The sequence below is a fragment of the Apostichopus japonicus genome, chromosome 14 (assembly GCF_037975245.1).
Source record: "Apostichopus japonicus isolate 1M-3 chromosome 14, ASM3797524v1, whole genome shotgun sequence".
Taxonomy (NCBI): domain Eukaryota; kingdom Metazoa; phylum Echinodermata; class Holothuroidea; order Aspidochirotida; family Stichopodidae; genus Apostichopus; species Apostichopus japonicus.
The window spans coordinates 13,121,855-13,146,318 of NC_092574.1; the positions used below are offsets into that span (position 1 = coordinate 13,121,855).

The window sequence follows — 24,464 nt, forward strand, 5'->3', positions numbered from 1 at the left end:
GAATAATGGCTACAAGACTAGATATCTTTGCTGTCATACATTTACTATGTGAACTGTCAGGTTGTCAACCCAAGTTTGGTGATGAAAGCAAAGCTGTTTTCAAATCCATTTTTTTATTAAGAAAATTAATCTGCACATTTCACAAAATTATGAAAAAATGCAGATGTTAATTAAGGCCAATAATTCACGTTTGCTTGGTTTTAATCCAGGGGAAAGATATCAGATGCTTTTTGCAATATTTCCATTTTCAGATGTGTGTATGTTTTAGGGGGGGGGGGGAGATGTGTATCACCCTGTGACACGATGACAGCTATTGAGGGATGCGAGAGTCGCATATGAAGTCTACATCATACATCGTGCAAAAGTTTGTGTCATACGGATGAACTTAAAGAGATAGTCTCTAGTGTTTTTAGGTGAAATGATTTGCATTCATAACAAGAATTTCACTTTTAAAGCTTGTTGATAGCACAGTTCTGTGAAATTCAGACTTGAATATATTCCAATGTTTACGATCCTTACATTGACAGACCAAACTTTGGCTGGTGTAATATGTTGTCAGAAGGACAGACTTCTGAAGAATAAGAAACACCAAGAACCAGATAATATTAAATTGGTAAATTATAAACTAATCGGAGAAGAATAGATCGTCGGCAAAACAAAGTGCTATGACTCAGAACATGCAGAGACTTAACTTGCCTTTGTGTGTCTGCATGTTCAAAGTTTCGTACTGTAACTGTGCATTAACGTAAATCAATCTCATAAAGCTGACATGAATGATGAAACATGTTTATGTTATTACACTTTAATGAATGCAGGGTTGAATATCCATCCACATATTTCTCAATCTCTATAAGAGATAGCCTAATCGTGCGGTTTAGAGGCCTATAACACTGCAATTACTCCGGTAAAATGATAAATGAATGACTAACCCAGTCTTTATGATAGATAGATGATTTCACAAGATCTCAATCTACCACATCTGCTTGTATAGTTGCTGTTAGAACTGATAAATTATTTCTCAAACCATTTTGCTAATTTTCTTTTATCAATATATATCATTTTTATGATTATTATAAATATCTACACTTATTTTTATATTGAGTCATTTAAGTATATATATTTATTCAAATTAATTTTATTTAATTACAATTTCAAACTTTTAAGTTTTTTTTTCTAATTCAAATACTGTTAGGAAGTAAGCGTTAAAAAATGGAAATATTGTAAGCAACTGTGATCCCTATACCAAGAAGACAGACAAAATAAATATAGCTAATCGACTGATCAAAGATAAAACCTCAAGCGAGCATCCATGCTAAATCTTTCTCATGTGGGTTTATCTGAAACCTGTAACAGGGTCCTCTTCCAATGACAGCCAATAGAACAAGCTGGAGGGAACACTTTGTATGAACGTTAAAGTGGTACTTCATCCAAACCCAAAAGAATTCTAAAATGAAAACTTTTCACAAGCTTTGCTGAAAAAATCACTCTGAAGAAATATTGTGCTGAATAATGCAAAGTTTAAGATGAAAAAAAAGGAACAGATATTGATACAACAAATGAATTTTTAATTGAAGTAATCAAGTTATTAAATATAAGGATTTAAATTGACCTTCTATTCCATAACGATTGTCTTTGACTTTCCTTTGGTCATATATAGGTCTGCCATTTTGAATGTTGCTGTTGTCTCTCTTTAAGTCAAATAGTTAAAAACTTTACATTTCACGAAATTCAAACATTCCGGAGGGAATGCAGGGAAGCAAAATACCTCTAATCCTGTCATAGAAATGTCAAATGATGTTCTGCCATAGATTTGATCAACTGCCAGGCTTATAAATCTCAAGAATGTGAGGGGTTTTTCCCCCCATAGTTATAAACTCCATCACGAGAGAGGTACGGGACAAAGTACTAGTTAAAATATACAAAGACAAATGTTTTGAAACCAATTAAGGAATTGATCCAACATAAAGCCTAGACTGCAAAAAGTAAATTTAGTGTTTACAAATTCGATTAGCGTTTTTCGAGGTTCAAACACATATTGTTACTAAATGTACTACTGAAAATACTGAGGTTCTGTGTCAATAAAGAAACTATATATATATATATATGCTATGCATCTGTGCATTTTATAGTAAATATTGGCCATTTTTCACATCATTTTGGAATGGGTACCCTATACTGTCAAAGGCAAATGGGGAGGAACTGGACTCTGGTATAAGATATATGTAGGGTAAGGAGAGCGTACATTGCTACATTCCTATCTCCTTTCTTCAACATTAGCAATCACTTTCTAATTAAATTTTCCATATTCTACAATCTTTGCTATTTGATTTAAACATGTTACAGTCATGTAAAACAAAAAACAAAAAAATGACAATCCCCACATATTTTCTTCTGATGAGAACTTCTTTCATTCAAAATTCAAAATTGATCAAAAAAATCCCACCAGAAAAGTGAACATTTTATCAACGCTCGGAACAGGTGACACCTTGAAAAATATGTTCAATCGATAAAACCTGAATGATGCAGGCTGAAGTTAAATCTTCTAAGTTCTACAAAAAACCCTATCCTCAAATCTTTGCAAGTGGAAAAATTCAAATGAAAAATACTTTTCTAAAGAAAGTTTTGCCTCTAACAGCAGCTATGAAACTATGACCTTCAGACATTCTCAAAGGCAAAGTCATCTTGAACTCAACAAAGTCTGCCAGTTCATGTGCTGATTACTAGACTACAAAGACTAAATGCTGAACGGTATAATTTATTACTATGAAATGCTATTGATTAGATTAGATTTCCTAGAAAATCTTATAGTCTTTGCTTCTAACAGCCATTAGACAATTAAATTTATGGTTTTCAGACCTGTGCGTTGCCTGTCCTTGGCAAACGTTTCTGAGCTTTGAAAATAATAAACAATTTTCTTTTTAGACAGATGGTTTTCCATTCCATCTATCGCTGTACAATTTGCCTTCAGCTAATGTCAATTGCATGTGAGACTACGTCAATTGCTTTCAGACACAAATTTTCGTCATTCTTCGAAACAATGTCCTTAGGTAATCATCTGCCAATAATCATATTTTTCTCATCGAGGAAAACTGCTTGGGGTGTAAATTAAATACAATATTTACTTTTCCAATGAGTGTTTGAGTGCCCTACTGTTGCCAACAGGGGAGGTGCCCATGGATATGTCAGCGATGTGCATATTTTTAACAAATGTGACAGATTTATGATATTTTGCAGCACGGTGGAACAAACTTAAGATCAAATTAATGACGTACAGTCGATAGAGACATGAAACATTCATATATATGTATATATATATATATATATATATATATATATATATATATATATATATATATATATATATATATATATATATACATATACATATACATATACATATACATATACATATACATATATATATATATATACATATACATGTGGAGGTGGTACGTAAAAATATAGTTATGTATAGGGATGCAGGGATGTTTAATTCATTCAATTTCATCAATTCTGCTCATTGTTTCACCTGTAATCTCTTATGTTAAATAGATTGCAATCTTCATCCATGAAGAAAATATGAATAATAATTTCAAAAATCATTACATATTCAAAGGTTTCTAGTAAAGTTTGCATGAATTTTATACTAGCATTTCCAAGATATTGATAATCGAATTGGTCACAGGCTTTACCTAAAGTGGACTTGAAAGTGGACTTGAAGCAAACATGACCTTTGACTAGATAGGGTGCCAACTTTGCCTAATTGTTACAGTATCTATACCAATTACTGCTAGCTATTCATATGTTGATTGCATATTCCACAGACTGAAGTAGAAAATTTCATGAAATTTCTAGGAAAATGATACATCAAATTTCTCAGTGGCAGTATATTTCAACAGTCCACCTTTGGAATGTTTTACTTTAAATTTATATTTGAAAATTTTCATCAAAATTTCTTAAAGGCAAGAGGCCAAAGATGGAAGACCAGCTGTACCTCATGCGGCATACTTTATTTCTTCTGTCGGCCCTTAGGAAACAAATGGTATTTAACACAAGCTGCTCAGACAAGGGATGAACACAGGAATAAAACACAACAAACACAACGGATCAAAGTTGTAATGTACATTAATAACACTCCACTAAATTCAACATGATTTGAGACAATTAGGATTATGACAAGTCGGTCATTGTGATTCAAAATTAGTCAAAATTTTTGTGTCTTTGACCGTAAAACAGTTTTTCAATGGTGTACAATGGTAGTGAAATGATCAAATACTAATATCTGAGGTAGCAAACCTATTATTAATCTTGTTGTAATGTGGTGACCTTGATTCCTACAAAAACTTTTCTTCAGTGGTTTTGACTTTCATTCTATTTTGGTGGAGAGAAAGCAAGAAATGGAGAGAGGAGGGGTGGGGGGGGGGGGGGGGTAAGGGAGAGGTGTGACTTTATTAGTGTCTTTTGGAAAGTACTTCCAGAATAGTATCACCTTTAGCCTTCTGACTTAAAATTGAACACCCACCTGGCCAGCTGCCAAAAGGTTCTGGATCCCGCTCAGCATAGGATTTCCAGCTTAAAGCTTTGTAAGGTACACTCTGATGGACTTACACAATTGTGTCATTTTGGATTCTTTATCCTTTTTGCAATTTCTCCTTATTTGTATGTGTGAAAGCTTAAAATGCTTCATCTCTTCCCCACAAAAAGTCTTGAATACATGCTACTTGTATATGTACAGTGAATTAACAGACTACACTGCACATGCAGTACTGTATATCTCTCACTCTCTCTCTGTTCAAAAGGACTGTTGAACCCTTTCTACTTCGATGGAATGATAATTGCTAAATGGTATTGCAAAGGCCTTAAAGTCATCTTGCGGCAAATGAAGAAACTTAAAAAATAAAGAAACACTGCATTAATCGGGGGAATTTAGGAGAATTATGGCAAAAGTTAGGGTAATGGAGTAGCAAAGATAAGCAAACATCGATAAAAAGAGACTTGTGCGTGGAAGCTACAAAATCACTGCAGTAAGTTTCTTTGGCTGAAAGAGGCAAGTGTGTATCAGATAAGCTGATTAACTCAAAAAAGTTATTTATTTCCGGTCCAAAGATCAACAATGTGGATCAAACCTATTTCTTGTCAATCAAATCAATCAAATGTACAAAATGTCCATTTAGTCTCAAGCAGGTACAATATCTCAAAGCCTCTTTAGGTCAGCAGAAAGCTTTTCAGTTGAGCTGTAGGGATTGTGGAATTTTGTCAAAATTCAGTACCTATTTGCCATCGTGTTCGATTGACTGCAATTTTCATAACTTTTCATTCGAGTGGCTGAAATTTCGTGAGTGGTTTGTGTGATTTAAGTTTCCATACATGCGATCATGTTTATAAATTGAAGGTCATTTGAGGTCATGAGAGGTCATCTTCTAAAACGTACAATATGCTACTGATCCTCCGTCCTAGAGCATTTGTCCAGATCTGCTGAAATGTTGTAGATATTACGTTTGAATGGTGGTTGAACCACAGCTGTTCAGGAAGAATATTTGTGTCATCGTGAGATCAAGGCATACAAGGAATACATTTTTACGTTTTACCTTATTGCATTAATGAAAACTACGAATTGCACATACTGTATTTTATTTCTTTTTTCAATCAGTTGGGCATAGTTTATCCCTAGTAATGGTTATACAATATATTGCATATCTAAGGAAATTTAACATTGACAGGTCTCCTACTTCCATGAGATGTCATTTGGATTATAAATGTATTTTTTTTTTTTTTGTGAAGGTCAAAATTCATCAAGGGTCAACGGTATCTGCAGAACTCATATATAAACAAACTTGTTCAAGATATCTTACAAGGATAACATTGGCTGATACCCTATTAAGATGAAGGCATCTATCAAACCTCAATATAGTATTGCTTTCTGGTTTAAAGATACTTTAAAAGATATTTTAAATATTCAAAAACACAGCCTTTTGACTTTTCAAATTTATTTCAAACTTTCATCATTGTTTATTTCAAAAAAACCTTTTTTTTAAACACATTTACCTTTATGTCTTTTTTTCAAAACAAATGTTTACGACTTTCTAAATTTGTAACAAACTATGTATGCTAAGAAGGAGCATAAGGCAAGGAAAAGGGAGATGGGAGGAAAGGAAATGACACAGTGATCCCACCTACATCTTATATTTTTTTTGTACAGACAAATGGATAAACTACTCAGAAATATTGCCGATCGAAACAAATTTGTCAAAATAGAAGCTAATAGCTGAGTTTCTGCAGCCTTGCTCCTCTTGCTTTTTGCTCTGTTGGTAAGGCAACCACCTTGAAATATCAGACCTAATCATGCGTTGTAGACAGCTATGCCTAGCTCACCCACATATCATCAAACCAAAGTTGTAAGATGGATCTAGAAAGCCTCAGAAACTCAAAATAACATATGCTTTTTTTCTCTGCAACAAATCATCCGAACAGAAACACAGAGTTCGGATGCTACTTTTGTAGGAAAGAGAAGATCATCTTCTCTGTCTTCCCTTTTTTTCTTTTTCTTTTTTTTTTCTTCAGAATTTACCCAAAAATAAGTTAGGAGTCCTTACAGTGTGCACATTTACAGCGGGGTGTATTGTAACGTACAACCTATCAACGTGGAGGTAACTGTTAGTAAAAGAAATTTAACATATTCCAAAGCTGGCAGTGGATAATATATATCATAAATATATATATATCACATATATATGTATAAAACGTGAAAGGCTTGCAATGCAGTATGTGGTGAATTGAAAACAAACTTTCATATGCTACTGTTGCAGCCCCAAACCCTCACATTTTGGGAAATTACTGAGAAGCAAGTACTAGCCCAATCTAGTACTTTTCATTTGGTTTCTATATTGTATGTAAGGTCTGTAAATTGTACAGTTTAAATACCATCATTTTAGTAGTGCTTCCAAATTTTAAGGATACATATAGTTGCCAAAAATACCTGAAATGTAGCTCCATTGGGTTTCTGAATAATACTGAGTAGTTTGTAAAGTTTCTTTGTCTAGCATATTTATGCAGACACAACTGATTACCTTTACAAAACTAAGCTGGATCTTGTGATTATAGTAATAAAAGAAATGATTAGACTCAATGCAAAAAGCTGCCATCAAATGAAAATGAAGAAACTGACAAATCCTTTTAATATCAGCAACAAACTCAAACACTGTTCTTTCAAACATCTGATTAGAAAGTCTTTCATCCAAAATCTACTTTGAACTGACCCCTCTTAAAGATCAAACTTTACCCTGAACAGAAAACCCACCAATACCTATATGTCCGTCCGCCCGTCAGTCCAATATATATATATATATATATATATATATATACATATATATATATATATATATATATATATATGTTTATATATATATGTTTATATATATATATATATATATATATATATATATATATATATATATGTTTATATAAATTTACTTGCAAGTTTATAATTATATTGATATTTAAACTGAATTAAATTTTTAACCACCACTCAATGCTTATCTTTGGTTATTTTTATAGTCCCTTCATGATAAAAGAGCCTTTTGATTTTGCAAGACTCGGTTAAGGTGAAAGGGGGTACATGTAGCAAAAGCGGTTATAAATAGCTAAGGCTGAGGCCAAAACAAACAACATTGCTTAATTGGGTTCTGTATGACATCAATTAGCCCTTGGGGCAATTTATAACGAGGGGGAGAAGAAGGGTAGTGGGGATGGCACATACAACACAAAGGGATATTAAAGGTGAGAATAAGTTTGTGCGTCAGAACCTCAAGGAGAGTCCCTTTGAATGAATTTTTCAGTATTTTAGCCTTACAATTGTTTAATTTATACAGTGTTGGTTGCTTGCCTTGCCTTTCTATTAAAAAAATTAAAAAGCAGAAAACAGAAATGTATAAATAAAAATATTAAACTGAAATAACCCAATAAAAAATGTGCACCTAGTTTTAGATATTTTATACTTAACTCTAAAACATGGACACTCAACACTTCTTTTTTGGGGGGTAATTAATTGGATATCTATTGACATCAGTGGTTGGGGTCAGTGAGGGGGAGGGGGTTCAGTGATTTTATGAACTGGCAATGACTAAAAAAAAAATACTATCTGGGCAAAAATATTAACAAAAGACTGAAAAGTTTGTTTAACTTGTGGTTTCCACTACTCATTAGCAAATACTGGTTAATATTGTTCTATTGCTATATAGTAAAAACACCCACACACACAGAAAAAGCTGTGGTTGACCATTTTAATTAAGATGGATTAAGTTCAATTTGTGGTCATAATATTTGACTACAAGGAAATGCTAGAGTTTATCAGTGATGCTGTTGATCCTAACGAAACAGAAGCCAAGCTAACGACTCAATGTCAATATCATTTTCACAGCTGGTTATTATATATTTTCATTTACTTTATTTGTTGTCATTTCTTGGGTTTCCTTCAATATTATTTTTTCATTGTCTTGCTGCATATAAACACTTCAACAGGGGAAAGCCTTGATTTTTAAATTTTCGATATCAACTTTGATTTGCTAAAATAGTGGCATATTCTGTGAGGGTAATCACGGGTTACTAACAGGATCAAACCAAACACTTGCAGCTAGTTTTAACGACCGTAAAATAAAAATCTGATCTGACATGGACAGTTTTGTCCTTCAGCTGTGGATCCTCAAATGTAGCCATGGAAATATATTTGACGGTCTCAATTTCTGTTCCAGCGTTAGCGCCTCTTGACTTCAATTGTTGCTTGGCATAATTACACACACACACACAGGTCAAAGTTTGTGCCAAATTTAGCACATATTTGTATGCATCGATTTTGCAACAAAACCACGCTGTTCCGCCTACGAGCTTTTTTTTAAATATTTCGTCTGCCATCAAGTAGACTGGAAGTTGTTTTATCGTTCATGGTTCGATACACTGAAAGGAGTGGCAAATGTAAACTTCAACACCTTGACAGTAGCGTTACACCTAGAGGTGTGCAAACAAATGCCAATTCATTTGTTCCATATCATGTTGACATATATATAACAAACTAAACCACTAACTGTGTCTTATATAACTTGCATTGGATAGGGTGTCACAGTAAGACAATTTTAAACTGTACAGTAATATAGCCTGACATACATATAAGAAAAGTAAAATTATTTTATTTCGCACTCCCTCTCCTTATTCCATATTTTTAATATTTGGTACTCCATTGTCCAGCTTTTGGATGATGGTCTTATATATCCCATCCCCCCCGCCCCGCAACCTCCCCCATCCACCAACAAACTTTCATCACATTTGCCATCCTCTCTACATTCTTCACTTTCACCCCCCCCCTCCATCACTTCCCACCCATCCTCTCCATTCTATTTCCTTGCCCTCCAATGGAGAGTGTGGTTTTCTCCTGAAATCCCTTTTCTCCTCAAACTGCATATCCACTAATGACATTTTCAACAACTGGTACTGATGATGCCCCACCCTGTCAGCATTTAAAATTTCCCCTTGGCATTCCACTGTCCAGCTTTTGCATGGTAGCCTTATGTTTCCCACCCCCAACAACCTGTCCATCCTGCTTTCATTATCTGATCACCCCCTCCCCATTCTTCAATAACCATGCACTCATCACATTTGAAAGCTCTTTTTAGTCTTCATTTCATCCCACCCCACCTCCCCACTCACCTTCCTCCCCACACCCATCTACCCACTCTCTCCCAACACCCTTGTCTCTTCCTCATTCTATTTCCTTGTATGTATGTGTTCTTCTTCTTCAACCTTTTTACCCATGCACCACCATCTTTACTCCTTTCTACTTCCCATATCCATCCAGGATATATCCCTGTCCTGTTACCTCCCATATCCATCAGGGATATGTCCCTGTCCTGTTACCTCCCATATCCATCAGTGACATATCCCCATCCTGTCACCTCACATATCCATCAGGGATATATCCTTGTCCTGTTACTCCCATATCCATCAAAGACATATCCCTGTCCTACCTCCCATATCCATTGAGGATATATTCCTGTCCTGTTACTCCCAAATCCATCGGGGATATATCCCTGTCCAGTTACCTCCACTATCCATCAGGACATATCCTTGTCCTGTTACTCCCATATCCATCGAGGACATATCCCTGTCTTTTTACCACCCATATCTATCAAATACATAGCCCTGTCCTGCTACCTCCCATACCCATCAAGGACATATCCTGTCCTGCTACCTCCCATATCCATCAAGGACGTATCCCTGTCCTGTTACCACCCATATCCATCAGAGACATAACCCTGTCCTGTAATCTCACCCTCCTCACCGCCACTCAATAAGTCTGTGCAAGAGGAGGTGGTGGTGGCCGTGTGTGACTGACAGGGGGTCCAGGTGACCACTTCTCCTCTGGTTCCCATATCCAGCCTACATACTGACTTTTCTTGACATTTTGATGATTACCTTATGTAAGGTGATCTCTCTTGGGGTTGGGAATAGAAAGTACCAAATTAAATCTACTTCAACATCTATTCAAATAAAAGATGAATCCTGATACAAACCAGCCCCAATCAACAAATTGTAGGGATGTTTCTCCCTTTCTCATTCCAAGTGCAGTAAAACCTGAAAATAGATTTATGGCCAAATATCTGACCTTGGACCTTTCCTCTTCACGGCTGGTTGCCAACGTGAAAATTAAAAGAAAACTGCTTCCTCCCACTGAAGGAATCACAAAAATGTTGTACTTACATCTCTAAGCAATGGAGACAAAGATGGTTTTTAATTTCACACCTTTCATCTCTTTGAACTTTGAAGTTGGGCAGGTTTATTGGTGTTTTCCATTTTCAGCTATAAAGTGACTTTGTTCAGCCCCTTGGGATATCAGGAAACAGATTGCTATGTTACAGAACACCTCCCAAAAGATTTTCTATAAGTACAAAACATTAAAACATGAATATCAATTTCAAGTATGCAGCAAGATATATACATGCAGAATATTTCATATACTGACTGCTCATAAACTATCTGCATGTTTGGCAGAAACTTTGGCTTATGTTATGGGCTGTGTAACCAATCCATGATGTGAACAGCCACAATTATTTATTTCATTACTTTGTATTTCATAAAGGAGTATTGTGTTTGTTGCTAGTTGCTACCATGCCCAGTTTAACATTTTTTTCAGAAGAGGTCCTTCCCACTGACCCAAGACTGTGTGTATAAAAAGTCTGTAAATATCCAAAACTTTTCAAGACAAAAACCAAGACTTGGAACAAACCTACAACACTTCCATATTGAAGCAGTGACTTGGCCCTTTCTACTACCACGTGTAAGAATTGAGACAAACATTCTTTAATAATTTCATTCACGGATAGGATTCAAAAAAGAAAGGAAAAAACAAAAAGAAGAAAAAGAGCACCTCTTTTACCATATTGAAACAGAAAACTTGAAACTTGAAAAAGTAAATTTCTTACGTTTAATATTCCAGCAAAAACCACACCCAAATTGGACATAAAGTGTCAAAGGTTTGCGACATTCAGTATTTTTGTAATGGATGTAAGTGGATAGTATTAAAGTTGCTAACTTAGGAGCTGTTTTGATCAATGTGTAAACCACAACATATTTAGTCGTATCCGAATAGATCTGAATATTAAACTTTGCTTGGTCTAGAATGACACAAAGTTACAACTCAATGCAAGAGGTATATAGCTTTACAAGTCATCATGGCATTTCAACAAGCATTTTACTGCCTGGTAGCTCTTACGGCAGGTACCCCTTCTTTACAGTTACAAGGTGACTCACTTATAATGGTTAAAATGCTGTTCGATATCAGATTAATAAATTCCCTGAGATCCCATTCAAGTGTACAATAAGAAGAGTACACTGCATATAGCCATCCCCAGAACACCATTTCATTGTTCCCAGTGGGCCTTTTACACATCCTTTAAACCACTTTTACACTGGGCTTTTTTTTTTATCCTAAACCCACTTTTGTATTATTTCATCAGCTTGAATAATAAAGACCTGGTAAATTTAACCAAGCAGAAGATCCTATAAATAAAAGAGATTGATATCTCCATAGAATTTTATTAAGGTCAAGTACCTTTTCGGGATTAACAACCACCTTGACATGATTGGACTTGGTGTAATCCCTATCTTTAGTTGAATTATTTCTTGTGATAAAATTCAGTTCATCTTTGAACAACTTTTATCCTCCAAAGCTGGATATTTCCAATCATGCAGAAAAATCAAACACAATCAGAGATAAAGAAAATATAAAAATCCACTTTTTTTTTTAATAGTTGCAAATGAAAGCAAAATCTCCACATTTTCTAACGTCTTGCACTACTGACCAATATCACTTCACTTTAGGTTAGTAGTATCTTCTTCGTGCAGCAAAAAAGTTCTCAGTCAGAAAACCAAACACCACCCTATCTTGCTAGGCTTATTTTGGGACTAGGGGTGCTCTTACACTAGATCCGGATCAGATCTCCATATCAGGATCTGATCCTGACGTCGAGATCGCCAGCTGTAGTGTAAATGCAGTTCAGATCCGGATCTAATCCTCCTATTATGATCCTGGCAGAGACCAAGTTCTGATCCAGACAAAGATATCAATTTTGCAATGTAAAGACTCCTGCATCAACAGTGACCCCAGCTATCCGGTGACCACATTACGTCACATGCATTCTCGCGTGAAATTCCAGTCCTGTATCATGCATGTGCTAATTCCTACGTAGATCGAGTGCGTGTAGGCCGTGCCTGGCGTATTATCGTCACCCTAAGGCTATACACCATGACAACGAAATTTCGGAGCATACATACTTTCAGGTTTGCAATTACATGTTTTTTGATTTTGATAAATATAAACCCTTTTTTCTTCTGTTATCAATAATCTCTTATAAAGAATGCATCTACCAGAGACAGTCCTAATGTCTCCTTTCAATTATTAAAAGTTCATAGACAGGGTGGGCATTGCTTAACTAGAAAAAAATTACAGAATGTTCATCAAACTCCGAAACAGCTTGCAAACATGTTCGTTACACTGACATATATTCCACCAGTGCTTGGAGTCATCCAATTGTCCCAAACGATGCTCTCCCATCTACGGGGGAATTCTCTTCCTCCCTTATCCTCTTATCCCTGCTTCTCCCATCTCACTCCCTATCCTCCTACCCTCCCATCTTATGCCATCACCCCCTTTCCTCTCTTTCTCTCTCACTTCTAAATGAAGCTGAAGGATCTCAACTCTTCACCACATGTCAGATCCCAGGAGGGATGGTGGAAAGAAGACTTCAATGAAAGGTAATAAAGCAACTATCAGATAATATTTGGCCTAAACCATTTAAGCTTTTAATATCACTGAATACCATGCATTAACCCCATGCCATTATATGTGGCTGGCCTTACATACCTTGCCATCCCTGGGGTTCCACCAGACCTGACACAACCCACAAGAATTTTCACCAGAATCTTCACCAGGACAGAAAAGTGTGTAAAAAATTTAGCCCACATATAAACCACAAAAGTAGTAAATCAGGATGATAATTTGTGAGCTTTTTTAAACAAGACACACTCACCTTTTGAAAGTTAAAATGTTTGGTGACAGACTGAGGCAGTTATGCTACATATCTTTAAAGAATTTGATTAAAAACCCCCAGTGGAATTTTGAAAGAGGTTGGAACTTGAAGTGACCTACAGAACAATGTGACTACCTTTTGCTTCCAGAAAATGTTCAGTCTTTTTCTAGGTAAAATTAGTCTTCTTGAAAGTTCATTAATATATTCTCAAATTTGAGTCAAAGTCTAAGTGAATTTGTGAGTAGGATGATGCCGCAGATGTATGGTACTGAAATATTGAACACTACAGAGATAAGTGTGTATCAAATGTGATAGGCAGACATATCACCAGGGCTCTTTCTACCTTATATTTTGCTCATATATGATACTTTTGATTTTCATATTCATGGGTGTTATTTCAGTTGTACAACCAAAAGGAGAAGGATGGGAGGAGGGTTGGGAGGGGATGAGGATGGGAGGAGGGTTGGGATGGGGGGGGGGAGGGAGAGAGGGAGGATGAGTGGAAAGATGGTTCTGACTCCAGTTGTACATATTCAAAATTATTAATTCAGTAACAGTCAACAGCAAAAGTTATAGCAACAGAAACAAGTGTTAATTAACTTAATTAACCGAAAGATCTTAAAGGTTATTCATGTTATGCTCAGTGATCAATCGAAGTAAAGTCAACCCCTTCAACAAATTCACGAGTATTGCGAGCACATTATAGTCATTTCTTCGTTTCAAAGCTACAGCCATATAAGTTTAATAGTCTAATGAATGTTAATCAGGTTAAGTCATAACATTACAAAACAAGCCAATGATGAAGTCAAAAGAAAATCACGAGCCGGGGTTCCGACACACAACAGATTTCACCAACTGTCCGTGATGAGTTTTAACACTCATACTTAAAAATGCCTTTAAAATAGCTACACACCTGGATTTCATCACTCTCATGAATGATTTAGTCTACGCAATATCTAGTGAAAAAGTGTAGCCTACATGTGTAAAGAGATTGACTTCATCTGTCACTACAAAGATTACCTAGATTACAACAGATGAGTAAAAATCTCTACATCTGAATTATCCTTGTAACTCACACTTGCAGCAACACCCCTCCTGATCCTTCTAAGCTATTACAGGTGAAACTACAACCTGTTGTCACCTCTTAATCCTCCATGATTTATGAAAACAGGAGAAGAAACACAGCTGAAACATCACTCAAAACAGGACAAAAAGAAGGTAGGTTGGGGTTAACCTACTTAGGTTTGCAGGTGAGATTTATAGAAGAGGAGATTATCCTAATGTCTCACCTATATTCTTCCCGAACAGATCCAGAATACTCTTAAACAAAAAAAAACAGAAGAAGGTTGGCGCTATAAACTTTCCATCAAAAAGAGGGAGCTCTTTCAGTACTAATACACAGAATCTTTTAATTTGTAAAACGCCCTCTATTTTATCACACACTATAGCACTAACAGTGGAGATTGTGTGTGTGTATGTGTGTGAGTCTGCTGCATTACTACGCAAACCAAAGTAGTTAATGTATCAAAACACGACTTGCTATAATAAGAGGGCGCTCTTCTACAATTCATCTTCAGTAAATTCAGATTGACCAGAGAAACGTTCACATTATACAGTTCATTGGTAGCAGTCTACTGCTGGTAGTTTATAGCAGGTAGCTAAGTCACAGAGGTCCGGAGAAGGAATCACATTTCCTCCCTCAAGGTTGGGACAATTTTCAAGAGGGCTGATATAGCTAATAGTCGCTTTCATAACCAATAAAGACCTTTGCACATCTCACAGTTACATGATAGCCCCACTCAAAGATTTACCAATGAACAAACCCAATCCAACTTGACAAAGGACCCACAAAATTAATCTTGTTTATCAAAAGCTGTATGTCAGAATGGTTCAAAATATTTAAATTATGAAAGAAATCATTCAAGAATCAATTCAATTCTGTCAATTTTCCACCACCCCCTGCAAAGAAATATGATTATATAATAATCTTTTGCTCGAAAGGTAATTTCTATGAAACAGTTTGACAGCTCAGTGCAAATTCAAGGTGAACCACACTATCATTAATACATTAGTTGCCATGCGTTGTAGATCAGGCCGGTGACCTCCATCAGAAGATTACAAACTTTTAGACAAACATATGGCTTACCATAACGATTTATGCATATTCATATAGGCATTTTTATTCGAAATATGAATAAGTATATCAAAAGTTGCCATGTTTCAGAATCTAAACATTTACATGGTAGCCACTGTGCACTCTATCCCAGCCATCGTATGAACGTATTAATCGATTATTAATTAAGTTTGTCAATTAAGTTTGCAGCATGTGTTTCTTACTTTTAATTGTCTAATTTTTATTTGTCATAATATGTAGTCTATCATTGTGTTAACTTTTAATAATCCCTTATTTAGATATTTGATGACATCAGTGCCATGTCTTTAATATATTATCGTATGCCAGTAAGTCCTACATCGTCCCATCATCATACATCGTATGCTGTTTTCCATTTAGTGTTCCAAAACGTGATTACAGTGAGATAACGATCATCTAGATACCTCTTAACTGGACTGTTATTATATTGCTGTAACAATCCCTTTCAAAACTGTGTTAAATGTTGCAGATAAAATTCAATTTAATTGCTGACTTCTTCCTTCTCTGCACACTCTTTGCGTAAGGTCCTACATGTACATCATCTTCAGAGCCTGCTGATTAACTGCATTTACCTTCAAAGGCTATTTTAGTATCGACTAGCAGTGCAGCTTTTCCCTACTCTCTTGACAAAATTTGAGAGGGCTCGTCCGCACATTCTTTAATTACGTTGACTTTCTTTCCTCCTCTGAACATCCTCTACTCTACGCAGTTGCCGGTCAAAATGATTTGATTTTGGTCTCAGTCTCTGGTGGCCTTCCGTATTCAATTTATTTCTATAACTTTTGAAGATTTTGTGCAGATAATTGAAGAGTTACACCACATCTTATTGACTGACTCATCCTAGATTTCTCCCGCGTTTGAGAACTGATCTATATATCCCACAAAAGCAAGGGGATTATCCCCATGAGCTATATATCGCTGTACACTCCCCTTAGGCAACTGAGTCACACAATAATAGAGAAACAGAACAAATACAATGCTACAGTCATTAACACGTCCACTCATTAGGGACCGCAGCCAGCTCCTTCCCCAAATAACGACGTGGATTTTCTCCATGAGAGAGAAAAGTCAAATAAAATTACCCAAATGCTCAATCGGTGTGACACTCAGAGGAGGCTTCCGGGGCATTTGATCGCAGACAAAATTAGTTCAAGATCGCTAAGCTAATATAGCTCGTTGATTAATACTTTTCTCTCGACGTACCAAAAATGAAAAACAAAAGGGAGTGAGTCACAGTAAGAACAAGATCAAACGAAAATTCCATTGCCCCAGCTCCTACGGAAGGTAATGAAAGATATTCAGTGAGGGCTAATTGAATGTTTTGGTTGACAAAATGGCAGTTACTGCATACATCTGCAATTATTACTGCTAGCAGACACGAAGAAGCAAATTAGCAGTTAATTCCTACAGTGACATTTTGGTTTTCAAAGTTGATAGAATTAAGGGTAATTTTTTTGGTTACAGTTTATTCAAGTGTTGGAATACTAGTGTCTCAGGAGGGAAGGGGTAGAGGGACATGGGGAAGATATGAAATTTTTATCAAACTTCTATCCTCTAAGAAATTACAAAAATTATGTATCATTTTTCCTCAATTTAAAATTTGGACAGGAGTATTATGATGGGTTGTAGACAAAGCATGTGCCTGGATTCTGCAAACAAAACATAGCCGGAAAGATTCGTAATTTAATGTTTGCTACAGACAGTTCTGTTCGGGGCAAAACAGAGGCACAATATCCACTTCTGGTTATCGTGTCTGAGAAGGTCCCTCTCTAAGTGGGTAAAACATGTTGGCTAAATTCTGCAATGCTAACTGTGTATAATACAGGATTAACTGATACTTCATAGTCACAACTAAGACATGCAACATTATGAGAGTGTCATAGGTTCCTGCGTCGCCCGCTTACTTTGAAATCTTCCAGAAAAGATAGCAAATAATGTTAAGAGATTAACAATTGCAACCCTTTAAGTTATTTTCTGTACCAGCAATTTTATATCTGAAAGAGTAATTATTGTTGGTTCACAGCTAAAGTTATCTATGCCGCTCCTTATTGTATGCCCCCCCCCCCCACACTTTACAGCTCCGTATCCCATTAACAAAGAACCAGCTTAAGCCAAAATGTTACCATTAGCAACCAGACAAAAAAAACAGTGTTCAGGACCCCAAATAACCACATAAAGTTTAACCTTAGCAGCAGATGAGCCAGATGGGGAGTCATGTTAATACCTAAAAAGATATTGCAATCCATTTTGGGTTACTAATCATGTAGTGATGGCAGGCTTTTAAAACTATTAAGGAGCACTGCACATATGGCCACTTAACTGTTGATTGATGGGTTTCCCTTTACAGTAGGCCTACCTGTGTCTTTTTAAAAAATACTAATGTATGCAGGTAAATAAGGTTACTAAACTTAATTTATAGTCTATAGGGAATATGTCTTTTGGTTAGTTGCCATTTAGTAATGAATTTTAGTGTTTTCCCTGGATATGATGTGGATTTGGTGCATTTGGGGGGCATTGAGCTAGTCTTGAAAACTGGTACCACTGTCGGTTTCAAAGCTTGTTTAATATATTGAGATGCAAGAGTTGCCCTGGATATGTGGTGGATTTGGTGCATCAGGGACGGGGAGGGAGGGGGGTGGCAGAGAGTTAGTCTTGATAATGGTACAACTTCCAGTTTCAAAGCACAATGGTCGCGCATCATAAAGGAACTTCAACATGATTAAATGGTATTACTAACAAGTCCTACATCAAAAATGATAAGAGCCCAACACTTTAATGCATGCATTTACCATTTAAATCTTTCCACAATTTCAGTGTTTTTATCTCTCAACATCAGAATAAGTTTGATAAGTATGAGCCAATAACTGAGTAATATCCTCATTTTTAATTTTCTGCGTACTTTGACTCTTTTGACTGTCTTAAAGGGGTGTGACGTGACAAGGAAATCAGTTTATAGAGATGACAACTTTAATTTCCAGCTAAAGTTTGTTAAGAAGGAACATAACTTTTAAACCTCTCAAACCCTCTCATCTCCTTCCACCACCCCCTTCTCCATTGGTATTAAACTTTTAATAAAACAATTCCCTTCTGATTCTATATTTGGATGATCAATATAAGCATCATCACTTCTAAAAATTATTCAAAATAGTTTAAAAAGTAAAAAAACTTACCCCTTTGTGTCTTAGCTTATTAGATCTCTTCTCCTTTCTAGATTTTGAAGAATATCCTTCTCCTCCGTGCGACTCCTCGATGACATCATCACAGGGAATCGTCACAAATATATCTGGGATTCCCCCTTCACTGGCCATGCTGGTCACAGGAGAAGATGCCGCTCTGGGTCGATGCATCCTGGTGGTCATGTCCCCCTCGTTGAAGGACGACTTGCTCCGCGGACGCGTGTCCTGACCGGATCGGAGGGTCAAGACTCTCCTAAGGAGACCAGAGCCAGAGGTCCGTGGAAATGTTTCAGCCATTATGACTTCACATCTACCAAGAAAGACACGAATGAATGGTAAAAAAAAAAAAATACAGAAAATCTGAAGCTGTAAACGCATAGCAACTTGAATTGATTAAAAAATAAAGAATCAAATGAAGATATTTACGATAACAGCATCAGATAAAATTTAAAAAATATTTTGCAATCCAAATATAAAAAAATGGTTAAGTGATACATACTATAAATGCTTGCTACAACATAGTGTTTACAAGGCTGTCAAACTTTAAAGGAAATCAGTCTATCTACAGACCAGTGGCGGAGCTAGGGGTATTGGTCAGGAGGGGCGAGAATGGTCTGTAGGGGCGCTTTCGACAGTATCTACGCGGAGCGCCACCACGGTTGGCGCGTAGTGTACAGAAATTTTTTTGAGTAAAGATACTCCCTAGATCGCCGGAAATGACCCTTTCCGGGCCTGGCTTATTTGCAGATAAACGAAGAATAAATAGGTGTCATCGCCAAATTACACTAACAAAATGTGACAAATGTCAATAGGTAGATGAGAGCGCAATAAAAAGTCAATATTCTCGAATAAGTAAAAAGTGGTAAAGAGCTGAAAAGGGCGCCAGCAGTCCATTTGAGTCCGTCAGGGGGGGCATCCGCCCCCCCTGACTGTTTGGACGCTCCGCCACTGCTACAGACCCCTGAAATAAAGGATACTGTTATGTTGTTTGTTATGTTAAATATTTAACACCTATCCCGAGAAAGTAAGAAACTGCCATGTCATTGGAAATCAAAAGTTCTATTAATTCAACCTCTTTAAGAATTGAAATAAGCCTTGTAATAGAAGAAATCATACAAATACATATTTCCAACATGCTAGTCCCTGTTAAAGGCATTGAAAACTCGCCCCAAACCGCGTGCGGACATCTGAAAAAGTTCACTTTCTGTTGCTTGCAAGTGACGTTTTGTTCCTGTCACTACAAAATGCAGACAGTAATGAAACTTGATACCTTGTTATCTTTTATCTAGACCTGAGATGTCCATCGCTGTATCGTTTGTATACTGTGTTGTGGGTATTGATCGCAGCTGTATGTACTGACTGTACACTAGTGTCTAATTACCGACGGTAGCAAGCTGTGTGTGTATTTTCTGGGATCGATGGTGGTGTTTAACACTTCTGTAACACCTCATTCGAAAAACTAGGTCAAATTACCGGCATAAGACGTTTCTTTTTGGGCGAGTCTTCACACCCTTTAAGTCTCTGTTATGGCTTCCTTTCATGGAAGGGACAGAGCAGTGGATGGATGGGGAGAAGCGAAGGGGGGGGGGGAGAAGAGCAGATTTGGTAGATGTGAGAAATATCACAGACAAAGCATTCTCAAGCCATACATCTGACAGCAGGGTGTACATAATCGCTGGATAATCAGATCATACGATCTGTGCTCATGGAAAATAAAGTTACATAATTAGAAATCTTTACATAAGTCACACAAAGAAGTAAAATGTAACCAATGGCAATGAACAACGTGACAAGATATTTGGCTCTCTCTTCATTAAACGATCTAGCCCTCGCTTTATAATGCACGTCATGATAATTAGATCGGATCTGCTAATCTTCACATTCTATTTTCATTTTTATTTTTTTCAAACATACGTCTGAGTAATAGGCAGTGGCATTTCATTTTAAGATTTCGAGCAGATCTATCCCAGCCGTGTTGCCTCTCAGACGTAGTTATAGACTCTCATATACAGGAGAATACCACCGTCACCTGGCTGCCAGACTGGTTACATCTTCATCATTCAATACGATCTACATTCGAGGAGAGGAATCGGTCTCCCGTTTGTCATCGTGGTCGTCGTCGACGACGACTGCCGGCGACAGGGATCCTTGTGTAGGGCCCTCTACCCAAGGGACGAATCATAACAGCGCTGAGAGTGTTAGATGAAATGTGAAAAGGTTGTAATTGTCATTATCTAACACTCTCCATACCACCTTGGCTGTTTATCTGCTTGGAACTGCGTCACTCTGGCTAGCTATCTGGGTGAAGCTATTCTAGCCCGAGGCTGCTCCAGTGTTACAATGCAGGAGGGATTACCGTTTCTTTGGAGTGCCAATATATGTATACACACAGAGAGAAGGGTGTACGGTCATTTCCCCCATGAGAGAGGAGGGATGATGGAAAGGGTTTGACGACAAAAATAGAAGGCTTTAATTACGGCAAAGACCTGATAACTTTGAATGCTTGACAAGAAGGTTAGTATAGTGAAGAATTAAGACTGAAGTTCAAAAATGCAGACAAACATACTACTCATTAACAGCCGAGCCAACTGCTACTTGTATAAGCCTAGTTCTACAGCGATATGCACCGCGTCCATATTTGGTCGTCAAGGAAAGGACGTGCACTTCAGTGAACTTCAGCCGTTTATGTTTCGACTGAAGAGCACTGCCACATGAACTAAAGTTAAAAACAAAATTACAACATAGGAGGCTAGTTAAGTGTTAATTCTACATACCCATCTTTACCAATACAAGTAAAACAGTACAAGTGGAATCTGATACATCAAGGCTAAAACAGTTCTTACCACATATCCATCACCAGACGATTGGAAGTGTGGAAGAGGGAGGGGTGGGGGGAAGGGGTGACACAGGAAAAGGAGAGAAATGTTTAGGTTGGGGTACAGAGTGCAGATAGTCACAGCTGGCACAAGTGCGTAGCCACATCGAAATGGTAATAAGATGGCCCTCAGTGAGGGTCAAGGAGGGTGAAACTCCCTAGAGTTTTGCATTTTCCATCATTTGATGATCTTGTTTCATCTCCGAATCAACAGAACTTTTGGAGGTTAACGCAAGTAAATGATGATCAGTAAAATCAGTATAATTAAAAGATTTGTTTATCGTCCTGCCTAATTTGTAACAAGCCAAGCTTTAATTTGTGCACTGGGGAGAGGGGGGTGGGGGAGGGAGGATTACATACATACATTTTTGGAGTGCCCCTATCCTCTGGAGACACCAACTTCCTAGTTTCTTCTATAGGGTGCTGCAAAATCAGTAAACCACCGACATAAAAAGTGACAGCTGCTTTTAGAAACTTCCTGTGTTTGAAGAAAGTTCTGCATTCTTTTATGAAGCTTTTCTTTGTATTTTCTCTCTCCTGTTTCTTTGGTCATAATTGGACAATTAAACGATATAGCCATTTTCCTGATAAGTCTCCTATAATATTTAAACCATGCACACGAAAGATGAACTTTGCCAGATGCAAAATCAATTTAAATTCCAAAAAACAATTTTGTAACAACAGGACAGTGCTAAAAAAAAAATTTAAAAATAAAAAGGTTTTAACAACTTTTCTGGTAATGTATTTTAATGCAAGTGCAATGACACATCAAACCTATATATATATATTGCGAATAATCTAGGTAAAAGTTTCGGTATCTATGCTAACTGGGAGATTATCTTTGAATCCCTACCACATGGGAAAGCAATTGGCCACCCACTAGGATAGGCATGCCATCCTGGTATGCGCCCTAACTACAAGGGTGGTGATCATCACCACGGTACAACAAATTGAATCAACCAGCCAAATTGTTACTGTTCAAACAGTAATTTGAACTGGTTTAGTTTCTTTTCTTTTTCTTTTTATCAAAATTGATGTTAAAGGAGCATACTTCAATTTGAATACAAACATCTGTGAAATAAAAATTAACCATATTTCCACAAGAAGCATCAGGTTAATTTGTTGAATTTTTCTTTCAAGTTGATTAATGGTATGCAGTAATTTGACCTGTCAATATTTTGTCAAAACATTCATTTTCAGTTCTAATGCTTGGAATGACTTATTCAAAGCTTTATTAAAATCATACAATTTTTATATATTATGTTTAGAATCATAGAACTGAGAAAGAGCCATCCTTGTGGGAGTATTTATCATTCACCATCACAACCCTTACCCAGAATATGCTGGACATTAGCGATTCAATATACGTTTGAGCGCTGTATTCTACAATCTTTGCCACTTTAACATTCAGTCCACCATGTACAGATCAACTCCATAACTACGCTGGTATATGATAAAACTTACTGGTTTATATATTTACGAGTGACTCGCTTACCTGTCTCCTCACAACATTAGCACCTCATTCTACCGTGTCTAGTATGCCCTGGTAATCTTTTAACACTGTGCACCCTCAGCGACCGGCTTCTCCGGTCGATGCCTTTCCTTCTCATTCTACCATCCAAAGTGTTTACACATACGTTTTCGTAGTGGATTAAAATCTTACGGAAATTGCCTGGAATATATTGGATTTTTTCCTTCTTCACATCCTATTGGATTTCAGAACGTTTTACAGTCGTTTACAGCCTGATAAGTATCCTTTTCTTCTAAAGGGTGGGAGTTTGGGGGCTGTTTTTAGTGTGCCCTGCAGCTGTACCCTGCAGGGAGGTTTAATGGAGGCTCTTTCCATGATAACTACGCTGGTATTTGAACCCTTCAAACGTTTTCCATAGTCTTTTATAATTTGTATTTATATGGGTAGATTACTCCTTTAAAGGGAAGATTGCTGACTGTATTTTGTCACCCACCTGGATATCATTGTCCCCGATCAGTGGGGTATCTCCCTGCTCGTAAGAGCAACCGCCTCGGTAAAGTGCTATTATGTTATTAAAACGTCGTTAAAGATGTAAGGTTGCAGAGAGGTGATCGGGCGTTTGTGTGACGGATCAAGTATTTACGGCTTTAACAATTGGACGACTTCGACTACCGTGTCAGGAATAATCATTTTTAGAAGTGCAGGCCTATTTTTAGCTTTGTAGATGGCTTTTAATAGTCACGTTGCACCTCGTACAGTGTAGCAAAGGCTTTTTGTGTCTCATACTTCTTCAGTGAAGATTTTGATGTGGCCGATGCAATTAACTTGAACATCGTTAGAAAATATCGAATGGTGTCATTAAAATTGACGGATTGATATTCGTCAGTCAACGAATATAAGTTGACTATGTTAGTCGTTAAGAGATAGTGAGCTCATTCCACGACCGAGCATTTGATTTCAGTGTTTTATATGTAGGGTTCAGTGCCATGGGTTAGTAAATTGATATCTGAAAAATGTATTCTCTTTAGGCAAAGGCTGTGCATAAAGTACTTAAAATAGTCTGAAAACAAATTGCAGTAGTAGAAAAGACATAGATCTCATTAACACTGATAAGCAAATAATCAAGTGCTTGTCAAAGGGGAAGGGCATTTGCCAATCTCCCTTCCCTCCCAACCCCCCTCCCCCCTCCCAATTTATGGGGCCAGTCACCCAAACA

At 36.9% G+C, this 24,464-nt stretch overlaps 1 protein-coding gene across 5 annotated transcripts in view; it reads right to left on the reverse strand.

Annotated features, from left to right (window-relative positions):
* Positions 1-24,464, reverse strand: part of LOC139980298 (rho GTPase-activating protein 7-like) — a 175,483-nt gene that overhangs the window by 123,818 nt on the left and 27,201 nt on the right. For all 5 annotated transcript variants that reach the window (XM_071991853.1, XM_071991852.1, XM_071991862.1 and 2 more), the window contains one exon: positions 18,897-19,212. In XM_071991853.1, coding sequence (XP_071847954.1) covers positions 18,897-19,199 — 303 coding nt within the window. In that variant the 5' untranslated portion in view covers positions 19,200-19,212. The remainder of the gene's footprint in view (positions 1-18,896; positions 19,213-24,464) is intronic.